We start from the raw sequence: 24792 nt of genomic DNA, 5'->3' as shown, positions 1-24792 counted from the left end.
ATGGGCATCCCTCTCAGAGCATGTTATCGACATGCTCGGGAGGTTCTGTCCTAGGATGGTTACGGCGCTGTCCGTGATGCGCCTGCTCGGTATGATGGCATCCGCTCATTCCGTGGTCCCTCTTGGCCTCCTCTTCACCTCATGAGGAGGATACAGAGGTGGTTTTCCAGTATGGAAATAGACCCGGTGAGAGGCAAATGGAAGCGGCTAAGGTTCCCGTGTCAGTACTGGGGGACCTCGCCCTCTGGGGAGGGCCTGGGGCCCTCACCAGGGGGGTCCCCATGGGCAGTAGGCTGTCACACGTCACGGTTTTCACCGACGCCTCCCTCACTGGGGACACGTCGGGCCAACGCAGTAGGGGGCAGCTGGCAAGACCATGCTGCCCGGTCTGCGCTACGTTCAATGTGTTGGTATTGAAGGCGGTCCTACTGGTCCTCAAACGGTGTTTTGATCAGGACGGATAATACGACGTCAGCGTCGTATATCGACAGACAGGGAGGAGTACGCTCCCCCCGTCTGCACCGGGCGGCGGTCGGCTGGCTATGGGCGTTCTCCATCTGCGCAGCCTGAGGGCTCTCCACATCCCCGGCAGGGTGAATGTGGGTACAGGTGTGATGTCGCGGGGCGGTCCTCACCCTGACGAGTGGGGATTACGTCCGGACATAGTCGGGCAGGTCTGGGACCGATGCCGTGGCCGCCTGGGATTCTATACGTTTTTCCCCCCATACATCTGATAGGTCAGTTGTTGGTGCAGATACGTCGGGAGCGCAGGACCTTGGTCCTGTTCGCGCCGGACTGGGGCACAGCTGTGTGGTTCCCGGTCCTGATCCAGCTCTTGTTAGCCCTGCCGTGGCCTGTTCCTTGGTCGTCGCGGGCCCTCTCTCAGGCGCACGGGTCTCTGTGTCAGTTCCCTGTGCTGGGCCAGCCTCTGATGGTTTGGCTGGTGAGAAGGTGAGTCTGGAGAGGATGGACCCTTCTGTGGTCGACACCATCCGGAACGCGCATGCTCCCTCCACTATCGCGGGTTATGCGGGTAGGTGGCGTATTTTCCAAGAGTGGTGTAAGGTGGGGGGCTGGGAACTGGTGTCCTGCCCCCTGGACGCTGTCCTTTTCCTTCCTTCAGCCTATTTTGGATAGACTGTCGGCTTCGACGGTGAGGGTATATGCCGCGGCTATATCCTCTTGTCATGAGGGGTTTTGAGGGCGTTACGTTGTTCAGCCACCCTCTTGTGAAGCGTTTCCTGCTTGGCGCTCGGTGCCTTAAGTCGGTGGAACGTTCTCTGTCTCCGAGTTGGGACCTCCAACTGGTCCGAGGCTGGTTGTCTGAGGCCCCGTTTGAGCCTCTTGAGCAGGCGTCTTTGGAACAGCTGTTTTCAAGACTGCATGCCTGCTGGCCATCACCTCCGCTAAGAGTGCTTGTCTATTCGTGTCAATAGCGGTGCGACTCTGAGGCCTAATCCAGTCTTCGTGCCAAAAAAATTTATATCCGGAGCTCTTTTTGCTCCAGGGATATTGTGGTTCAGGCGTTTCATCCGCCTCCTCACGCTGGTGAGTTAGAGGCGAGCCTTCACCTGTCGTGTCCAGTCCGGGCTTTGGGGGTTTACCTCAGCCGGACTCAGGACCTCAGGGCTACCGATCAGCTCTTTGTTTGTTATGGTGGCTCTCGCGCTGGTAAGGCACTGTCGAAACAGCGCCCGTCACATTGGTTGTGCGAGGGCATTGCCCTTTGCTGCACGTTGGCTGGGCTGGCCCCCCCTGGGGGTGTCAGGGCGCACTCCACTCATGGAGTGGCGGCCTCTGCTGCCTTGTTAGGGGGGGCCTCGGTGGAGGACATCTGTGCTGCGGCCTCCTGGTCCTCCCCGGGTCCCTTCGTTAGGTTTTACCTCATGGACATGACTGGGGGTTCTGTCTCCCAGGCGGTTCTGAGGTCTGGGATCTCCCCTGCGTCCCGCCCTTCGGTGGGTTAGCAGGGATGTGTGGGTGTGTGCCACGAGGTGATGTGTCACACGTGGTCCCGCCTGTGCTGTGTGTTTTAGGGGTTTCTAGTTCCCTCTTTTTCGCACTTGGGTGGAGTTGACTGCCGCCCCCCTCTTCGCTAGGAAGGGGGGGTGATGGGACTCCCCTCCCCCCTGGTGGTAGGGCTTGCAGGTCCTCAGGGGGTACATTTGTCGGTCCTCGCGTCTGCTCTGTCCCAATATCTTGATATGGCGAAAGAGCGAGACGCGATTCGCCAGTACGACCATATAACGATAGGTTATGTATATAACCTAGTTATATGAGTACTGGCTCGCTCTTAGCGCGCCCTGAGGTCCCTTGAGGGTTTTTTTTCCTGATGGAAAACTTTTCCCGAGGAAGGGCGAGTATGACCACGCCTGGTGCCTTATAGGAGGTCACTGGAGCGGGGCCTGGTCAAGTGCACGGGTGCTTTGTTTTCGTTCATGTAGTACAGTAGGTACTGGAGATGAGGTATATCTCGATATGGCGAAAGAGCGAGACGCTCAGCCAGTACTCATATAACTAGGTTATATACATAACCTATCGTTGCAGAAGTATAAATGCAGAGTGCTTGCAACATTGTTGCGTTGTCCATGTTGTTGTTGTCGCTCGAGCATGTAGAGCCCTTAACTCATTGACCGCCGGGAATTAGTCAGGCCCCGTTCTAGCACTGCCACGCTTTAAAAGATAGGAGTGCATCACCTTGTTTGTAGAGCTATAACTATATTCTATATTATAGCTATGGATACAATACTATGGCCCATTTGACATAACCTATCTATCGTTCAATATGTCAAAAATAATAAATGTCTTCATCCATACGTTCCTGTGTTATACCGTGGTGAATATAAGTATGGTTATAGCGTGGTCTGGGGTCATTCCTGAAGGGCTGAGTAATAGCCTTATACGTCAATTCTACTATAAACGTTGCCGTTTCTTGCCTGTACACGCTATTATTCCCAAATAAAATCTATATCATAGGTATTATGTTTCATCATGAATGCATCAAAGGGGGGGGGGGTTGTTTCTGATTATTTGATTACCAGTACTGGCATTCGTATTGAACACTAAAAACGCTTATCAGCCCGATTGGTATAAAAGCATTGCACGATCAAGCAAACATTTACATCAGATAGTCCTTACCTGTGATGGGGAGTATTCCAAAATTAAATAATATTCCAATTGTTTGATGGCCATCTGGTACATCCGATGTCCATTTGATCCACGACATAACCCACCACAACATATGGATTGGGGATATTTGACGCGCTTCAATGCAACCGGGAGAACCACTAGACTGGCCCAACAAGGAAAAGTGAGCCCGGTGACATTTGACCGTTGCACAGGCCAAGATACAAGGTTTCAGGGTGCTCGATACCGCCGTCTAGCTGGATGCGGCCGGTATTGCACTTTGGCGATCTCAGACTCATTCCCTATGGTAACACCAAAGTCCCTGGATGAATAATGAATAAAAATATTAAAAAAAAAGGAAAAACGATCAAATAACGAGTATACTCGTTGTTGGCGTTCAAGCGTCGGCTCCCAATAACGAGTAAACTCATTGTTGGCAGGGAATGAGTTAAGACATTGATTGATTGAAAACTTTATTAACAGATTGCAGAATGGGTACAAAAAGTACAGCTCAATACTAACAACTGCTAAGAGGATGAAGACCAGAAAAATACTTTTGTCTTGTTTACATAAGGGTCCTCCATTTTCAATTCATCAAGACATTTATGACATACAAGACATACATCTGCTCAGGGTTTTTCACAATAAAATAATGTCTATCACTTCACTCCAGTCCTGCTTTCATTGGTCTATGCTGCTGCCTGGTTGAGATTTGTGCTCTACTAAGCGCACCTTTCTAGTTATTGAATACATTTGCACAAGGAATAATCTGTCTCAGAAATGTCTCTAGCCTCAGATGTTAACTTAAAGTGTATTACAAATATACTCCAGGTTTCCTATGCCTGTTAGACATAGTGTCCCTTGTTATTGATAAGCAACTCAATTGATTGGATATTAATCATAGTCATACCGATTATGATTAATCAAGGCAATATAATTCATAGTTATATACACTACAACTCAGTAGCATAACTCATTGGTATACATTTGTTTTATACATCTGGTCTTGTCTGTCATAATTTGGCATTTCTTTTTTATAAACACTACCATTTATGATATTGAATGACTCTTAAAAGAGGGCTGATTTCATGTGTTATTATGAGTAATTATACCAAGCTATCGAAATTGGTTTGATATGATATAATGTACATATTGTGAATTCTGGACAACAGTACACTTCGCTGATGAAGCCATGCAGACATTCTGCGTGCCGAAAAGGAGGCCAAACAAGTTTTTTGAGGTTCGCTCTGAACAGAATTGGCCCAGCAATAAGAGCCAAGACAAAATTATTTATAAAAATGCGACTTTATTCAAGTTATTTGACAGTTTCCCAGACTCAGACAGGGTATAAAATCAGTTAATTCTCTTGTCCGTAAAAATAGGTCCTTATTTGTCTGTTATAGAGGTTACATAATTGGTCAAAACAAGGGAACCATTTCACAACACGCAACATGCCGAAAAAGTATTCGCTTATTGTTCTCAAAAGCATAATCCAACAGGGACTGGTTCTCCCGTTAGCATGGTTTGGAGACGAGGAGAGAAGAGGAGCACAGGGAGTTCAACAAGGAGCGACGGTTTGACAAATGGTGTCCTGACAAATTTTTGGTAAGGCGTCATTTCTTAAATTGTCAATCAAGTTCTATTCTTGTACAGAACAGAACACTATCATAAATAGACAATAGGAATACAGACTTGGTGTCATCACTTTGTAAATGAATGGACTTCACTTACAGCATGCTTTTTATCTGATCATGGCTATACTCAATATACAAACCAATATGACCCCTTTCTCTGGTCCACCCAGGAACAACCATAATCAAATTGGCCAGTGTTTTAAAAGTTGTGGTTATAAAATATTGTCACAATCAATTACCCATATCAAAGTCTTATCATTCTGTAGGTGTTTCTGTCATTCTGTAGCTTCCCAATAAGCCAAAGTCACCAAAGGCTTCAATGTTTTAGAAACAATTACTCAGAACCACATTTCTAGATGGTCTTAAAAATCATCCTCTTAAGTAATTGAGTCCCCCGCCCAGTCATTGTACCTCCGGTCTTGAATCCTGCAAAGCCTTGGGCCGAGGGACTAGCCTTTCTGTAGCAGGACCCGTCACTCAAATGATGATGACCTCGAAGAGCGCTTCCCAAAACCCAATCCAAAAGAAGACGTGGTAAAGAACTGAATTTATTAAAGAGAATCTAAACCAGAAATAAATACATGAGAGAACAGCAGTAGGTTTAATTGAGTGAACTAAACAATGGAAAGTAAAAACACTTGAGTGGTAACAAATGGAACAGACACCTTATCAGGCCAATTCATTCAGAAAGTATCCCAGCTACTTTTTGATTGATAAATCACGTGGGGGTTAATTTGCGATTGATAGTCTTTGAACACATTTTCAGAACTGATTAAAATCACGACGCAGTCCAATAACAAAATAAAAAACACCAGTGTTAAGATTAGAAATGTTTACAGGCCTCAACATGTACAATAAATACAAAAAAAAGATACTTCAACTCATAACAGGGCATTAAGAGAAATAGGGATGTTTGTGGTTGACCTAATCTCACAAGGATTGTGGTTCTGTCTCAGAGTGACATGGTAGTACACGGATAAAGGGATAAGCTGCTATTGTCGTTATGGAGGTTAAAATCAACTCACTTAGCATATGAATAATTTTCATGAGCACAATCTAAAAAATCAGGCAGGATTATACATTCATATTGTGCATACTCCCCATATTTTACAACAGAGACAAAAAGTGAAGATAAGACTTTAGACATCAAGAGTTCTTCATAAAATAAATAAAACAAATAGAATGACAACATTGTAATGTGATATGGTGCTGCTGTACTCTGCTAAAAAAATTGTGAATTTTAATCCCATGAAAGAACCCATTTCGTGATTAACAGGTTGTCCAAGTAAAAATGCTAAATAATCAGTCTGAATGATGTCTTGAGCAGTCTGCCCTACATTCCTGAATATGCTGGACAATCATATTGGCCCTGTGCTTCAGCACAACATGTATGTACAGTACTCCATGTGTGTGTGTCAATATGCCTGTGAATGTATAACAGTATGCAAAAAAAATTTAATAAAAAGAAAATTGATCATGCCAGCGTGTTCGCGCCGATGCTCACTAGAGCCATCGATTCCCTCATGAAAAACTGAACCCCAGAATGTCACAAGGCCTCAGGCTGCAGTACAGTAGTTTACACGCTAGCAGACACCACATCTACAGCCATTAGGGGGATAAGGGGAGGGGGACAGTCTCACTTGGCACCTTTTAGAAATCAAAACAACAATTTATAAATCCACAATTTGATCCATTAGTGTAAAAAAGAAAAGAGCTTAAGTTAGTTCTCGACTGGCTCCGAAACTGACGGATGGGGAAGGAGGGAGTGAGCATCAGGCTGCAGCTACACTTCTGTCCGTCGATGTCAGAAAAGTGAGGAGGGTGAACCTTTGGAACTGATGGATACAAACGGCCTAAGGCTGAACGGATAGATATTTGGGTTTATTTTCACATTAGAACCTAACATAATCGCGCCTTTGCAGAAGCAATGGCTTTGCATCGGTTCCCTCCGAACTATTCCGTCCATCGAAACGGAACACAAATCTGTCCAAGACGGTCACAGCGCCAACCCTGTCCAACAAACAGGATACTCATAAGAATTATTAAGACAAGACAGACGAACACAACGGATCAATGTAGCTGCAGCCTAAGCGAGGAAATAAAAGGCTTTACCTTATCAGCAGTAGTTGATCACAATGCCCGCTTAAATTTCAGCCTTGCTGGTCAATGGTGGCCGTTTATCTAACACGAGCTGCACCTCACAGCCGGTGAAATGAACATTCAGAGATTAACTCAGGGCCCAACCGGGCAACGACACATCATATAATTTTATTCATAGTACGTAAACATGAAATCCAGGCAGCTTGTGTCACACAATCACCCCAGAAGTTGTTGAAACAGTCCAATTTGTCAAAACTTCAAGGGAGAGTCCCATCGTCTTTCCGGATGCAGACATCGAAAGCCACTTATTTTTATTTTTTTTACTTTTTCTCCTCGTTTTTTTCTGTGTTTTTCTCCCATCCCAATTTCCTCTCGTACCAATTCTCCCTCCCTGTCCTGATCGTTGCTCGCATGTGCACCCCACTGGCCGGTCATAGGGAGGGTTGATAGATACTATCGCATGTCCCCTCCGATACATGCGGAGTCAGCCAGCCACTTCTTTTCACCTGCCAGCACGGACTCTGATTGGCGAGGTGTATCGTGTGGGAGGCTCACACTACCCTCGCCATCTCCTGTCCTTGCTGTGCAGGCGCCCTGACCGACCTGTAGGAGTCGCTGTTTACAAGGATCAGATTACCACCCACCGGCTTCCCTCCCGCTGACTCTGCCAATCAAACCAGTATGACGGCCAGCCAAGCCGGAGGCAACGCTGACAGCCGGATTCGATACCAGTGTCTCTCGCGTTGGTGATGCGCGCAATGTCCGCTGCGCCACCCAGCCGCACCGAAAGCCACTTCCGAGTGAAAATAACGATTTGAACTTTCGATATGAAAAGGTCCAGAAAGCATAGCCTGTTGGAATTGGGACATAAATTGGGTAAGTGTTTGACAAAAAAGTGGCCTGGATTGCATTTTTTGGTACTATAGAATGAATGGGGTTGCCCGGGGTACCCCCCAATTAAATCTCACTGGAGCGCATTTCAGCCATGCTACAACACTGATCTTGCTCATGCACACACACAAACAATCAGCCATAGACAAAACACTTCTCTTGACCAAGCTCTATGTGCTGTCCTCCCTTTTACATGATCACTGCTGGCCAATTAAGAGCTCGACAAAAATAATTCTCAACTCCTCCAATATGACTCAGTTTAAACCAGCGATATAAAACATTTAAATAATAATAATAAAACCTTCACAAATCATAAAAAGGAACGCGTTTTAAAAACCGTCGTTGGTAGCGAGTTCATTTAGACATGTTTAAATACATTAGTTTCAAGTTAAGGGGAACTCGGCAGGGGCTCAGTTTCTCCTCCTGCTCCTCATCCAGTCTCTCCTCCCACTACTGTGATGGACAGCTGGGGATGTCCCGCTGGCGGCTGTGGCTAACCAGTCCTTCAGGAGCATCCGCAGGCTGCCTCTCCCTCTGACTCTTCCACAGAGACAGTGGTCCCTGTTGCTCCACTTTTTGTTAAGACTTACACGCACTTACGCACACACACATTTTTAACAGTCGGTGGCAAATGTTTTCTTTTGGTTGTACACTCATGGAATTCATATTTCTGATTGAAAGATGAATACGTGGCAAAGGTATAGGCCATCAGCTGCAGATTCTTACTTTACTTGCCAATATATAAGCAAAAGTAGTTGGATAAGTTATTCCAATTAAAAGTCATTTTGGGTTATTATTTGATGGCATTCCCTTCATATAGAATATGTGCTTGAGACTCATTAACACCACCAGATTCTCAATGTTTTCCTCTGAGATACCAGATGTTGCCCATCTGATGGCAATACAACCTGATGGGCTTGCAGGTCTTAGATGTACTGTGCGCCCTATACTGCTTCTATAGGGAGGTGTAGTGGTTACGTCATTGGCGTTTGCCGCACGGTCCACCCTCCTTCAAATTGCCATGTATTTCTAATGGGCCCATTTCTAAATCGTCCCGTTTAAAACAAATAAAGCATGAACATTGGCATGGTGTACCTTTCTGTGTGTATTCATTCACAATCTATAGCTCAACATGAAAATTCGCAATTAATCATAGAAGTAGCTAAATATGTTTATTTATGTTTTCGTTCACTGAGGAACTACACTCACTTTGGCGCTGCTGACTCACGTCACCACAGCGTAGACTCCTGGCTGTATTAGGCGACAGCACTGAAAGACAGGCGTTCTACTGGTAAGTGTAGTTCTTTTTTAACGACAAATAAAATTACAACTAACTTTATTTCAACCAAAAAATGTTGTGATAGAAGGGAACTCATTTTGTGCAAAAATGGAAAGCTTGCCAATGTTCATGAGGCAGAATTATTAGAATAGCCGATAATACATTTTCCCAATGATAAATCCCTATACGGGTGGACCGCGCGGGAAACTAAAGTGACGTCAGACTACACCTCCCTATTACAGTGGAGAATAAATACCTTTTCATCATTATGGCTCCAATTAGAAAGGGTCAACTCTGTAGTGGTCCCGTCTAGTTTATCCTGGCTAATCTTCCTTAGTTTAAAGGGACTTTTTTGGGGGGAATTGGTACAGTACCTACAGGTGTGGACACTGGGTGAGTGACCCCCCCCCCCCCCCACCCACACACAAAATAAACAACTGAGATGCATTCAGATGTAGGCAGCTGCATTTATCACTAACCAGATTATCTCAAATAAAATTAGCCTGGTGATGTTGGGTCAGCGACTTCACACTGTTCTTGTATACAAGATGTGTGATCAATTAACCAATAGGTCCATTTTAATTTAAGCTGTCCTACGTAGGCTGGCTGGGCTGAACTTTAAAACAGTGTAAATCACTAGGCGATAGTGCCCCCCCCCCGCTCATACAAAAAGCATTAGTATAGGGCAAAGCGACCCCATTTCTCACGACAGTACAGATACGTTTGCCACCGTCTGTATATTGACATTAATATTCTCATTCATATTATTTAGTGTCTTTGTTAAACGTTTGTGAATCCTGCTCTCAAAATAAAAAGGTAGTATAGTACAACAACGAGGAGAGTTCAGAGTCCTCCCTGGCGGAAGCACAAGGGTTTGAACCAGGAGCTCTGAAGTAGTCATGTCATGGCCAGGCGGTCAGAGGGAGTTTACACTTGTCACCAGGGCTCTGTAGTCGCCAGGCAGTCGTTTCTGACCGGGCCTTGAACAGAGCCCTGCGGGACGCCGCCCCGTGACCCAGGGTCGCCGACGCTATCCCGCCATGAGATACTGATGGTAAAAGAGGCCGAACAGGGACGTGGAGAAGAGGCAGGCGGCGATCCACCAAGTGAGGAAGGAGAGGAGGCCCCGGAAGAGCAAGGGGCTGAACACAGTCCGCAGTCCCCCGAGGGCCATAGACAGCTGGGCTACAGAGACCCGCACTCCCGCCTCCACCACCGGGGCCGGTGTTGGAGCTGCCACCGGTGCCGGGTCAGAGTACATTTGGTGGATGCAGGGTAGGTCATCCTTAGGGTATACCCCCCAGGTGTGTCCACCTGTGACAAAAGGAAGGAAATGGTGACAAAGAAATGGTGGGGCCATGAGATGAAGAGGTACAAATAAATAACACTTTATTGCTAATGAATGGCGGATGACTCACCTAAGGTTTTTAGCAGCAAGGTTGTGTGCAGCAACATCACCAGTGGTGCCATATACTGCAGAGCTATTACACACAAGTAGTAGAAAACACGAGCGACCTGGGGGCAGGAAGAAAGAAAATGTGCCATTGCAATATGGGCTTACAGTCCTATCACTTCTCAAATGGAGCACCTTGCAAGACTATGAGATATTGTAACATGACATAACACTTTTACAACCTCCTTCTCACTTACAACACTCAAATAACATGGTGATCAGGACAAGACAAGAGTGAAGAAAATGTAGAAAATCAAGAGAATACGTTTAAAAAAAAATTATTACACTAGAAAACCAATGAGAAGGATTTGTTATTTTCTTTTCAAAGTTCTGTCCATCCAGGAAACATTCCAATTGGCTGACTGGCCGCCACTCACCATCTTCTGCAGGTCAACGGTGCTGATCCGCCCCGCCTCCTTCTTCATCTGCTCCACGCCCTTCTGGGCCAGGTTGAGGTAGGCCTGCAGGTGGTGCCTCATCATCGCCAGCCGGAGCACGCACAGCAGCAGGATAGCCCACAACCGCAGTGTGTCGTACATCTCCTCAGTCATTCTGGGAGACGAGAGGACCGGAGAGAGGCACAGGTCAGGTCTCATGTCAACTCCCAACAAGTCATTCATGCCAACTTTAAAGTCACCTGCCAAAGTCATGTGTGTAAAGTTACAATGCAGAACTCAAGTCAAAGTCAAGTCCCCAAGATCAATTAAGAGAACAGAAAATGTAGGCATCATCATTGAAACATAATTGTATATATAATTGAATTATTAGTGTATATGAGAGGGAGAGAGATAGAGAGAAAGATCAGATAAGTGAAGAGCAACTCCAACAAATGGGCCAGAGGGAGAGAAGACCAGAAGAGAGGGCCAAGTGACTGACATGAAAGAGGGATGAGGGCTGCACAACATGATGCAACTCATTCCCCAAACAGCAAACACTGGGAGGGGATGGATCTGGGGTTTAACAGCAAACAGCTGTTAGGGATGAGGGGGATAGTGGGGGTTTCTCCGTTTCCTTCTCCAATTCTCTTTCCTTTGATTCAGCTTTTTATAAGCTTGTTTCATTGAGAGAAATATGGGGTTAAGCATTTATTGAGTGTATGCTGGAGGGCCAGAACTAATGACCTCATTGTATTGAGAGAAATGACGTGAGACACCAGTGCCACAAGGAACAGCCACATATGGAGAACCTGAACTCTTGTTTGATTTTGAAAACCAGTAGTGTGTTTTGTCACTGGACCAACAGTTAGTGTTAGCCCAGGCTGCATACTGTGGGTAGATGCTGGTGAGCTGGACCAGCAGAGTTAGTGTTTGCCCAGGCTGCAGACTGTGGGTAGACACTTTCAGCTGACACATTATATTTATTTGTTCATTCATCAAACCGCACTTTTTTACTCTGTCTATTCTATTTTTATTATTACTTCTGTATGAAAAGTGCTATACAAATAAAGTTTGTTATTAGTATATTACAAACAAGCCCCGTTATCCTGCTTTCTCACATTTTCTTCACTCTTTACTTCATTGCTGCAACTATTGCTTGGATTGCCAAACTGGGGGGATGGATCTGGGTTCAAACAACAAACACTGGGGGGATGGATCTGGGTTCAAACAACAAACACTGGGGGGATGGATCTGGGTTCAAACAACAAACACTGGGGGGATGGATCTGGGTTCAAACGACAAACACTGGGAGGATGGACCTGGGTTCGACCTTGACTGTATCACCGACAGCATTGGAAGAAAGCCAGAAATACCACAAAATGCAGAACAAACCAACACAGGGGGGATGTTATCAGACATTATCTTGAAAAGAGAAAACCAACTACCGACAGTGGTTAAGCAACTTGAACTCGCTTAGTAACACGTTGTTCTACTCAGAACAGGGTACCATTCAGAGATGTATTTATTTTGAGTAAATCTATTACAGACAATGTGAGGAAGAAAAGAGAGGGGGGGTGCGGGCCGTGCGGCTCTTCCCAACTTTCATAACCTGTAATTTAAAATGTAAGTCTCATCACACTGGAAAGCAAACCATCCAAAATTAAGATTTCTTTTTATTATGAATGAATAAACTCATATTTAGCTGTCAGATAGTGACAATACTGTCAACATATGAAGACCTCATTCAAATCAATAATAAAAAAAATAAACATCAATACAATGGAACACACATAAGCCTACACAAAGCCAGCAATGACCTTGACACCTGAGAGGAAGCTAGCCTCCAATTCCAGATGCGCCATCCATCCAACAAGGAGTCCTTGGTTACCATGGCAACCACTCATTGCCAGATCGTGATTGATTTGACCTCAAAATGCAGCACATTATAATTTTACTCAAGATAAAACAACATCACATTTAATAATGTTCTCTGAATATGTTTTGTTCTGTAGCAAGCAGTTTCATTGTTGCCGCCATCTTTAGTGTTACGGATTTATCCATTGGAAGCTCCCCGAGTGTCTCATTATATGGTTGGTTCTCAAACCTTTTCATGTCAAGGACCCCCAACTTGACATGTCAGGGACCCCCATTTGAATTAGTCTCAGGGACCCCCATCTGAGAAGATCATTGTTTTTAGATGTGATTTAGTCCCCAGTTCCATAGTCTATAATGTATGTAGGTGGAGAGAGTGAAGTGTGTGTGGAGAGAGTGACACCTATGGTCAGAATAGTCCTTATTGTATTCCCTCATTGGCTAACTTCTAGTGAATAAAATATTAGTGAAATTAAACTATTACTCATTTAGCTGGGGACCCCCTGGAACCCTCTCGAGGACCCCTGGGGGTCTACGGACCACATCTTTGAGAACCTCTGATGCCACGTTGGCTTTACTTACAAAGGCACACTTCCCTTCCCCAAGGTGGGGTTCAGTAAGTAGTCCTTGGTGATGGGCCTCACCCACAGCAGGACCATGATAAGAGGGGCCAGGAAGTTGATATGGAGCAGAGTCCTGTGGGGGGAGGAGAGAGAGAGAGAGAGAGAGAGAGAGCGAGAAAGAGAGGAGAAGCAGAGAGAGAGGGGTAGCTTAGACACCAGGCTCTAGATCAATTCATGTCACAGATAATAAAGACCTCAGTACTGGCACAATGCAATTTTATGATAATGAATGGATTATCATCAGTTAAATGAGAAAATAAAATGAGGGGTTGGCATTTGGGTAGATTCAAACTTATAATGGAACAGTCTTGTGTATAAATAATGTGTCCCATCCCACAGTCTTCTGCAGAATATTTGTGTCCGTGCTCAGTAGGCAGGTACATTGGTGCTCGACAACACTTCACACACAGATACAAATATCGATACAGCAATATATTGCGTTATTTTGCATGCCGATAATATATCAATACAGTGACACCAAGTATCGATATTTAAATGTATTTATTTCCATTCGTTTTTGCTTTACAATCCCATTATACTGCAATAATAAAATGTATTGGAATGAGGTGAACAGACTGAAAACGTTATCTTATTAAATAAAACCGATGATGTATATAGATGTTAACAAAGTTTTCCATTGGGGACATAATTTTTCAGTTGAAAAAAGGTAATATATCGCAATATCACATTATTGTGACTATGGTATCGTGGTGATTCATACCCCTACTGAGAATGTCAAGGGAATTGAACCAGTGTTTCTAGTTGCAGCAGCGCAATAGTTAGATAACCTAGGTGGGGAACATTGATCACTGCAACTCACACAAGTTGGAGAACTATCTCTCTCTTGCTCTCACACACACACACAAAGGGAGCCGCATGTGATTGGTGGAGGCGGGACCCTTACAAAAAACTGTTGTTGCTAATCATTGACACATGCTAGCCTGTAATAATCCCCCCCAGAAAAATCTACTTTGCCTTTGATATATTGCAAATATATGCCATCACACACCAGGGTTTCCGTTAGAAAAAATTGTTGCCGGTCTCAGTGTCCTGCAAGATTTCAATCTACCGGACAAATGGGATCAATTCCGGTCAGAGTTTATTGAGCTTAAAAACAATTGATAGGCAGGCTATATAAAGAATGACATCCTCAAGGCATGTAGATTTATAATATTTTAACTTAAAACTAGGCTACTTTTGCATATACAGTCATTATATTCCAAATCAAATAAGTCCAGAGACTCCGTGCTGCTGCTGACTTTAAATCAAATAGGTGTCTCTGGGCAGTCGGCCCGACATTAAATACAGCAGTGTTATAATCACATTTTTATGAGCTAACGAATTCAGTTATATTGGACATTTGTATTAATTATATCAAGCGAATAATTTGGCAGAGAGAGACGGCAACATTATCGTGAAATATAAACGTTGCGTGATGACTATTATATCTCCACCTCCCAGTCCCAACGAAGAACACTCCAATAGTATGCAACTGCAGAGCCGCAGAGCCAGCGGCGCTCTCAGGTCCGGTCTGGGGACCGCTCAGCAGCGCCACCCACCCAACAGCCGAATTGCCAATGGCTGAATTGGAGTATTGCACTGTGCGTGCACAACTGTCAGCTCTGCGGCTCTGCAGTTGCATGCTTCTCGCAAATCTAGCTCCCGCTGCCAAACCAAATGAATCTCGACATCGCTTCACCAATAGTCGTTATCAGAACACTACACACATCATAATAGAACACACATCGTTGTCATTATTAGACCTGCTTGGTGAAGCAACAATGAAACAAATGTAACTATTTGAATACAATTCAAATTGTTCTTAGAGGGAATTATTTTCACAGACATTATGACCGGAGAGATTTAAATATGTCGGACTTCAACAGATTTTGCCGGTCAAAAACCGATAATTACCGGACAACGGAAACCCTGTCACACACACTGGCATTTAAAGGGTTAGAATTATAAAATGAATATGTGGTGTTATGATCAGGGCTGAAGTTGAATAAAAGATTGTATTATTTTCAATCCGACATTACAAAAAAAATCAGTGTTGTTGCTAATCATACATATGCTAGCCTGTTTTTTAACAATAATTTGTGATGCCATCACAAACACTGGCATTTAAAGGGTACAAATAAAAAAATTTAGTCTTTGTAACAAGAAATTTCCTGGTGGGGGACCCCGAGACCCCCTGCTTAAAAAGTGGCCTGACTGGAGCTATATTTTGCACTATATTTCCTGGCCTGAATGTCTCCCCAGTCCGGCCCTGGTTAAAAGCCTCCAATTCTTATTAATGTGTGTGTGTTTGAACGTGTGCATGTTTCAACCATACATTTCCATTTATAAAAAAAAAATAAAAAAAAAAATCTTTTCTTCTTTTCCCCCCTCCTATAATAGTGGGGGGCTCTCTGACAGTTATTTGGGGGTCGCGGCCTGAAAAGTTTGGGAACCCCTGGGTTAGAGCATCATTGTAGTTTGTTAGCATGCTTTCTGGAATAACTATCTGTACACTATAGCTCGTCCAGGTTTTTTTGGGCAATGAGAGAAGGTCAGATTGTCAATGCCCATTTTCCAGAAAGTGGTGAATAAATGGCCTATGGTAGGTAGCCTAGCATAGTTTTTGAAGGGCTTGGGAGGTAATCCCGGCCTGGGACAGGGTCTGAGGGTGTAAGCCCCTGACAGTTCAGAGGGGGATGGAAAAGGGAGGGTCTGCCACGCCAAAGTGGATTATCTGTGCTCTCCCCTCAGCACCCTCTCTCATGGTCATAGACACGCCCCATGGTGAGCTCCGAAATAGAATCCTACCCCAACAGAGAAAGGCTTCATCTGACCTGGAGAGCGCTCTTATCCCATCTGAAGCACTCAGGATAGAAGGGGACAAGTGCAACTGCACTATTATTTGCCATTACAGTACTCATATAGGAAATGGACTGATACACAAGCACACGTTTTGTTTAGTTTTTTTTTTATGAAAATAAAATAAATTATTAAAGGAGATCATATGTTTGTTAAGAAAAGCCTCCGATCGGAGACCATGGTAATACAAATAAATAATAGAATATGAGTTATTCTCAGTCTAGTGTTGTATGAAGGGGGTGGGGGGACTGTATTAAATATAGCTGTAGGCCTACTCATGTTTGATGGCCTTCAGTCCTCCTAATCTTCCCCACAATGTAAAGTGTCCAACAGTTATTTACTTTGGCGTTAGCTAGCATTAGCTACCAAACATTAGAGCTAATATCAGCTACTAAACGTTGGGCCTCAAATAAAAATCTATGGGTTGTGGATAAAATCGAATTATCTTCAATTTAATTTCAACAAAGATTGAGTTTGCAAAAAAAATGTATCCAAAAAGGGACAGTGTGGAGGCGCACGCCTCGCAGACAGCAGCAAAGTCGTACTTTTATATTAAATGTGTGCTTCTCACAGCATTAGCCTGTATGAAATTATTATTACGTGGTCATAATTCATTAAATAGGTCAGCGTTTGCTCAATAATGCTTTGAAATGGGAGACTTTTGAAATATCAAGGTGATATGCTGGCCAGTTCGCTCCGCTGTCTGACTGATGAGAGATATGAAACACCGTTTGCTCGTCATCCAAAAACGTTTACATAAATTAACAGTTCATGAGTAATACAAACGTTTTGGATTGTCAACAATAGTACAGTTTCATGGCGTAGAATCCTGTTTTTGGGAGGAGGTCCCTTTCTGCGTCATGCCCTCACTCTACCTACTGTAGGTGCCGCCCCTCGCCTAAACCAAGCGTGCAGTAAATAAGTGTGAGAACACATTTGTCAGAGAGAACACATCTGTGCTACATGTGCAAAACTCCAGCACCTGATTCTCCGTCCAGAGTTCATGTGCGAACGAGGCTATACAGTCCTCCACTGCTGTGAAGGAGGAGGAGACTTACTGTGTAACTTTGGCTGTGGTTAGATTGAGGGCATCTAGGTGCATCTGGGCCAATCGTAGGCCAGGGAAAGTTAAGAATGCTCCAATCAGAGAGCAGAGCAGAGCAAGGATCAGCTTGAAAGTGAGTTTGGATATGGGACCCCTATGGAGGAAAACAGATATGGTCAATATGACTGTAGTTTTATTACGGTCATTAAGAACAATAAAGCACGTTCTCTAAGGTGTATCAAATGGTATTCTTGGAGGAGACAAAATGGAGATAATGGGAAGGTAATATTGTACTTACTGGGACTCAAGGCCCTGGTGCTCCAGAAACTGTAGAGCACTGTCAGAGAAATTTGCAAAACCTTGGGAGACAAAAGATATAAAAGGTTTGCCTCACATGTAGAAACACACAAAACAACATAACATGTAGAAACACACAATACAAGTACAACATCACATTACAGAAGAGGACATGTAGAAACACAATACAACATCACCTTCACATGTAGAAACACACAATACAACATCACCTTCACATTACAGAAGAGGACATGTAGAAACACACAATACAACATCACCTTCACATGTAGAAACACAATACAACATCACCTTCACATTACAGAAGAGGACATGTAGAAACACACAATACAACATCACCTTCACATGTAGAAACACACAATACAACATCACCTTCACATTACAGAAGAGGACATGTAGAAACACACAATACAACATCACCTTCACATGTAGAAACACACAATACAACATCACCTTCACATTACAGAAGAGGACATGTAGAAACACACAATACAACATTACAGAATAGAACATGTAGAAACACACAATACAACATTACTTTCACATAATAGAAGAGGACATGTAGAAACACACAATACAACATCACCTTCACATGTAGAAACACACAATACAAGTACAACATCACCTTCACATTACAGAAGAGGACATGTAGAAACACACAATACAACATCACCTTCACATTACAGAAGAGGACATGTAGAAACACACAATACAACATCACCTTCACATGTAGAAACACACAATACAACATCACCTTCACATTACAGAAGAGGACATGTAGAAACACACAATGTAGAAACACACAATACAACATCACATTACAGAATAGGACATGTAGAAACACACAATACAACATTACTTTCACATAATAGAAGAGGACATGTAGAAACACACAATACAACATTACTTTCACATAATAGAAGAGGACACGGACATCGAGTACCTCAAGATGAAGAACCATATATATATATATATATATACATATTCATAGTCCAAGTGATTTGGATTGATTTTACTGCAAATACATGGGCTGTCCCAAAGAATTTCAAAACTGACTTGTATGGTTCTTCAGCGCAAGGGTTCAATTTATGTTATTACTATAATATTCAACTATTAGAAATTCTGTTTAGATTTGTGAACATGTCTCTCCTTAAAGGGCACTTCTCACATATATCCCGAAGCTCTAAACTGCACACCTTTGTTTAGTTTGACAGTTATTGAGAGTCAGTGAGTTTGAATATCTCCTCCCGTGATGTCATCAGGAGGACACCGAATGCTTGTGTTGTGTTAATTACAGCTCGATGCAATGATGTAGACAAAATAATTGCAATCCCAATGCTTATCTCTATTTTCCCCATCTACATAATTTCATTGAGCTGTAATTAACACAACACAAGGATTTAAGGTCCACAGTACAGGTTTAAATCCTGAGTCTAGGAGGTGCTTTGCATCTATACAAGGTGCAGGGCCACTCACCGGTCTCCAAGCCAAACTCCAGGTAGTTTTCAGTAACAATGAGGATGGCCATGGCTTTGACGAAGAAGAAGAAACCGAAGGTAATGCAGAGCGAGCGCTCGCCCCCTTCCTCCAGCTTAAAGTAGTGGGCCGTCAGAGAGAAGAGGGCCTTACTGTGGGGACAGAGGGTCAAGGAAACACAACAGTAGAAGCTCACAGCACACAGAACAGTAGACGACAAGGACATGGCCAGGCTAGCTACACGAGTTCTATGTACACCGTGTAATAATCAGTGTTCAACACAGACTAATAGAAAACAGGATTCTGCAATCGACCCAATACCATAATTGAAAACTTTTATTTATCCCAGAGGGGAGATTCAGGTCAGAAATGTCAGGAAACAGACAAGAGACCGACTGACAGACAAACGCACACACACACACACAGAGAGAGTTCTCCATTTCAACACAAATGGCTTCAGGGTTTATGAATGCATAGTGGCCCTTCAACCCCAGTCATCCCCACACCCCTCCCTCTTTAACTTGGTCTTCAGCAGGGCTGCTTGCCTCAGTGGCCATAATGGCCTTTTATGCTGTTCCTATCCGCACTGTTCCAGAGGGCTAGGGACACCGCATGCTTCCAAAGCCGGCCTTCGTCTCCATGGAGATGGAACCCGGCCTCTCTTTCAACATTCCAGGTGACAGCATGCCAATGTTTCACTCCGTTTCAATCCATTCCCGGAATGGTAATCAATCCTATGAGGTCTCTCTTCTGTGGGCTTTATTCAGTGTAGTGGAGACAGCCGCATAAAAGGTAACTGACCACTTAAGAGCCAGCCCACGTCTGAAAAGAGTAAGGCGGGCGTCTTGTTTGAGCCACCACCAACGGTGGCACCGCTAATGTGCTTCTGAGCCGGAAGCATCGTCAACAACCTTAACACTTTGAATGCCCAGCAGGGGGCGCACATTTAGTGCTTGAATGCCCAGCACCACTTCAATGTTAACGTTAATATCGCCTAATCTATGTTTTAAATTATGGCTATGTGTCTAATCTGCCCGTCGCATTATCAATGACCCATTTCCAGTCAACATTGTCGAAGCGGATTGTTTTTTTATCAGTTCATTTCCGTTTTATATCAATTTGAAAAGCCCTCGTTTTCAAGAAGAAAAAAAATAATCCCTGCTAAACGCTGATGTACTGTAATATTCTAGAACGTTGTCATTGTTCGGCCTATTTATGAATCGTTGGTTCATTGGAAAACGCTGGTGCCGCAAGCTGTAAATCGGTTCTCTTATTACCTGATCACTCGCACAGTCAAAACAGCCATATCACATATAGGGGGAAAGCTTATATCTCCGTGAAAAAAGGTCCTAATACTGGTAAAATAGATTCCTTACCCGAGATCAGATGGTATCCAAATGGATTATTCCAATTCCTGATCGACCATTCCAAAAATCGATCCTTTTATTGATCCACCGCGTATACAGTAAAACGCATAATCCCCGCTGCTCTGAGGGTCCAGCATGAAGCTGATCGGCCCCGGTTGCTTGCGTGAGAAGTAAAATGTGGAGTCCGGGTCTTTTTTCCCCCATTCATTTTCATTGAATCCAATCCAAAAGGGTGAATTACCATCTGGGAGACGATAGGGGGCGCTCTTTTCACATCTGAGCGCCGGGGGTGGCGGATTTACCAACGGTAGACTCGGTTGATGAAATATGAATTCAGATAATAAAAATTTTAAAAAACGAGAAAAACGAATATTCTCGTTATGGGCATTCAACCCGCGGGAGGTAAACCCGAGAAAACTTGGTTTGGGCATTCAAAGTGTTAAGCAGTTACCAAAAGTAACTGCAGCTTTTCTGCAAGTGATACACAGGGTTTTCTCCTTCCCTAGACCAGAATTGGAAGTGTTTTATTCACAAAATACAATGAATCAAAAGGGTCATCTAGGTTTTTGGTTGGTTATTTCCATGTAAGATTACATGTCATAAAAATTACCATAATGTAAAATGATGTAAGATTTCAGCAGCACTCTAGTCCACACACAACTATTGCTGCTGTTCCATCACGTTTAAATGCTCTAGACCAGTGGTACTCAGGAGCCACATTGACAAATATTTTTTTGAAATATCCACATTACAAAAACACAATGTCCCTTAACCCAACCAACATCAGGCTACCAATAGGCGATTTACAGCTGCATCAGCCAACTCTGGAGCCACATTACAAAAACTATACATACAGTACATATAATTGTAAATATTTCAATCACTCTGAAATTCCTGAATTCAAAGCTAATAAGTAAACTCTTGTTTGTGCCGTGCCTTCAGACACAGCTGTTTGAGGACGACAGTGACGTCAAGGTCATGTCCAGGCTTCAGCCCCAGGCTGCTCAACATTCCCACCACGGTCGAGATGGGAAACCAGAAATAAAGTGTGCCATTAACACCCCCCGACATCATCTTCTTCTTCATCATTATCAATCACCTAGCCGAGGGTCTTCCCTCTACATCCATTTCACCCTTTCCCTCAAAACAAATCAGTCTACTGGGCTGTGAAAATTGGGCCTCCAATCTTCAACGTGGGCAGGAAATGACAGACCACCAGACCAGACTGGACCGGACAAGGGAGCATGGGAAAAAAAAATCGATCCTTGGATAATGCATATTATTTAACCACAGCGATTCGGCAGAACAGGTAGCTGTGTAGCAGGCAGGTGTTGGCAGTCAAGCCAGCCGAAGCTCTGTCCGTCAGTTTATAACCATTACTCTCAAGCAGCTTGCTGAGGGAGAGCCTCCACACTATCAAGCAGGACTGGTTCCTTCTCTCTCAAAGAGACAGAGGGATGTTAACCTCCACCAGGTTCACACTTATAAATAAGTGTAATATTAGAGAACACAAACTCTCTCCAAAAACCCGATGACATCACAACATTTGTGATGTCATTAGGTATAACGTTTGAGACATAGGCCATGTCCAGACTAAACTGATTTCGGTCGTATGCACCTTTCATCCACACGGAACTGTGGAGCCTGAAGATGCTATTTTCTGAAACCGGCTCCCAGAGTGGGCAAAACTGTAGACGGTCCCCTTGCGTCGCCGTCTTTACAAGCGATACGCGCCTTTTCCTGAACCGATGACGCGATAGCCCACCTCTCCCTTAACCCGCATGTGCAAACTCAGCCAACATCACAACAACAATAGCATCGTACAGAGTACCGTAATTCCTCTAATAGTAACCTGTATTCTATTAAAATCCGGGTCTCTATTAATATCCGGGTGCGCTGTTGAGCTAAGCAATTATAAGCCGGCCTCCTAATACAAACCGGGTTACTAATATACACGTGAGCGAACCTCACCTTACTTCCGTATGGAACACGGGTCGCGCGCAGCACGTAACACAACAACAACAGAGCTGAAAGCAGCTGACGCTAAAAGATCACGTTGCTACCCACAGCACCCGGAGCTGCTAACTGGCTAACGCTAAGAGAGCCAACGTTGCCACCCACAGCACCCGGAGCTGCTAACTGGCTAACGCTATGAGAGCTAACGTTGCTACCCACAGCACCCGGAGCTGCTAACTGGCTAACGCTATGAGCTAACGTTGCTACCCACAGCACCCGGAGCTGCTAACTGGCTAACGCTATGAGAGCTAACGTTGCTACCCACAGCACCCAGAGCTGCCAACTGGCCAACGCCATGAGAGCTAACGTTGCTACCCACAGCACCCGGAGCTGCTAACTGGCTAACACTATGAGAGCTAACGTTGCTACCCACAGCACCCGGAGCTGCCAACTGGCTAACGTTATGAGAGCCAACCTTGCCACCCACAGCCCCCGGAGCTGCTAACTGGCTAACGCTATGAGAGCTAACGTTGCCACCCACAGCACCCGGAGCTGCTAACTGGCTAACGCTATGAGAGCTAACGTTGCTACCCACAGCACCCGGAGCTGCCAACTGGCTAACGTTATGAGAGCCAACGTTGCCACCCACAGCACCCGGAGCTGCCAACTGGCCAACGCCATGAGAGCTAACGTTGCTACCCACAGCACCCGGAGCTGCCAACTGGCTAACGCCATGAGAGCTAACGTTGCTACCCACAGCACCCGGAGCTGCCAACTGGCTAACATTATGAGAGCCAACGTTGATACCCACAGCACCCGGAGCTGCTAACTGGATAACGTTATGAGAGCTAACGTTGCTACCCACAGCACCCGGAGCTGCCAACTGGCTAACGCCATGAGAGCTAACGTTGCTACCCACAGCACCCGGAGCTGCCAACTGGCTAACGCCATGAGAGCTAACGTTGCTACCCACAGCACCCGGAGCTGCCAACTGGCTAACGCCATGAGAGCTAACGTTGCTACCCACAGCACCCGGAGCTGCCAACTGGCTAACGCCATGGGAGCTAACGTTGCTACCCACAGCACCCGGAGCTGCTAAGGTAAAGTTACTTGATTTCACTTTGAAAACGTTGAAATGACCAGTGACCACCTGTAATTGCACCGTTTACTATTTCATACAGTACTTGGTTTCAATAAATGAACGCAGTACATTTTACTGGGTTCAAACTGACACAAAATGTTGATTTATTCATTATGATCCGTTTGAAAATGAGAAATATAGGCCTCTCTCTTATACATGCCTCATCCTAATACAAGCCTGGTACCCGCTACAGTTAAAACAAATACAAGGCGGTAGGGGTGGACGGTATAAACGGTATACGGTATACGGTATAAACGGTATGAATTTGCTCTACGGTATGGATTTTGACTATACCGTGTAACCGGTAGGGCAGCTCTAAAATAGCAATGACGTCATGTAACCACAGCGCGACTATTTCAATCGCATTTGCCCCTAAAAATAGATAGAATTAGTCATAGATAGATATGTGCAAACTGGAAAAAGTTATTTAGGAGGCTTCGCGCAGTGGGCGTGTCAACACGCAATTGTCATTTCATAATAAACACATATCACTGCGGCTCACAGCAAGTTTCAATTTCAGTTCCTGGCATTTTTAACCAGTGGAGAAAGGTAAGGGATTTCCCTATCGTTTTTTTTTTTTTTTTTATATTTTTTTTATTATTGCAAAACAAAAATTATTAAAAGTCAGTACTCAACACATAATGAAACTAACAGTCAAGGTGGTTAAAATTACATGCAAGTACAGAAACAAGACAAAAAAAAAGTCTATAACAACATTTTAACCGTATGCAGTGTATATCCAGCGAAATTAACAATTATATAAATGTTTATATAGGACATACCCCTAATACCTATTTTCTAAAACCCTACACACATGCTCCAGCTCGAACCCCCCCCTCCCGGACCCCTCCTTGGATAGTACCTCCATTATCCCTCACTCCTAACCAGACACTACCATTATAAGCTAGCTTTTATTCTCTCCACCACTTCTACCCACATTGACATTTTGGATTCGTTGAGACCCAGAATTCTTGCAGTAGATATTTCTTGATATATCACATCAAGATATGTAAGAGACCAAACTTTCCGGCACATTTTTTCCGGTTGAAACCAGCGTGATGCGATCAGTTTTTTAGCTACTGTGATACCCAATAAGACCAATCTCTTTAGCTGTGGATTTACTGCAAACTCAAAAACATCATTTAAAAGCAATACAGAGGGGTGTACTGGTATATTCCAAGATACGAGTTTTGATAATTGATGGGTCACATCTTTCCAGAATGCCTTAACTGGTGGGCAGTCCCAATACATGTGCATAAATGTCCCTTCGTCTCCATT

General features: G+C 44.2%; 1 protein-coding gene across 1 annotated transcript in view; it reads right to left on the bottom strand.

The window, feature by feature from the left end:
- Nucleotides 1–9473: 9473 nt before the first annotated feature.
- Nucleotides 9474–24792, bottom strand: part of tmem161b (transmembrane protein 161B) — an 82279-nt gene continuing 66960 nt past the window's right edge. The window contains exons 6-12 of the mRNA XM_084333220.1: nt 19051–19202; nt 17558–17618; nt 17273–17413; nt 13315–13428; nt 10861–11035; nt 10449–10545; nt 9474–10344 (exon numbers count right to left, since the gene is read on the bottom strand). Coding sequence (XP_084189346.1) covers nt 10061–10344; nt 10449–10545; nt 10861–11035; nt 13315–13428; nt 17273–17413; nt 17558–17618; nt 19051–19202 — 1024 coding nt within the window. The 3' untranslated portion in view covers nt 9474–10060. The remainder of the gene's footprint in view (nt 10345–10448; nt 10546–10860; nt 11036–13314; nt 13429–17272; nt 17414–17557; nt 17619–19050; nt 19203–24792) is intronic.

This window comes from Notolepis coatsorum, assembly GCF_963971535.1.
Source record: "Notolepis coatsorum genome assembly, chromosome: 1".
Classification (NCBI taxonomy): domain Eukaryota; kingdom Metazoa; phylum Chordata; class Actinopteri; order Aulopiformes; family Paralepididae; genus Notolepis; species Notolepis coatsorum.
This window is presented reverse-complemented; position numbering and strand designations above follow the sequence as displayed.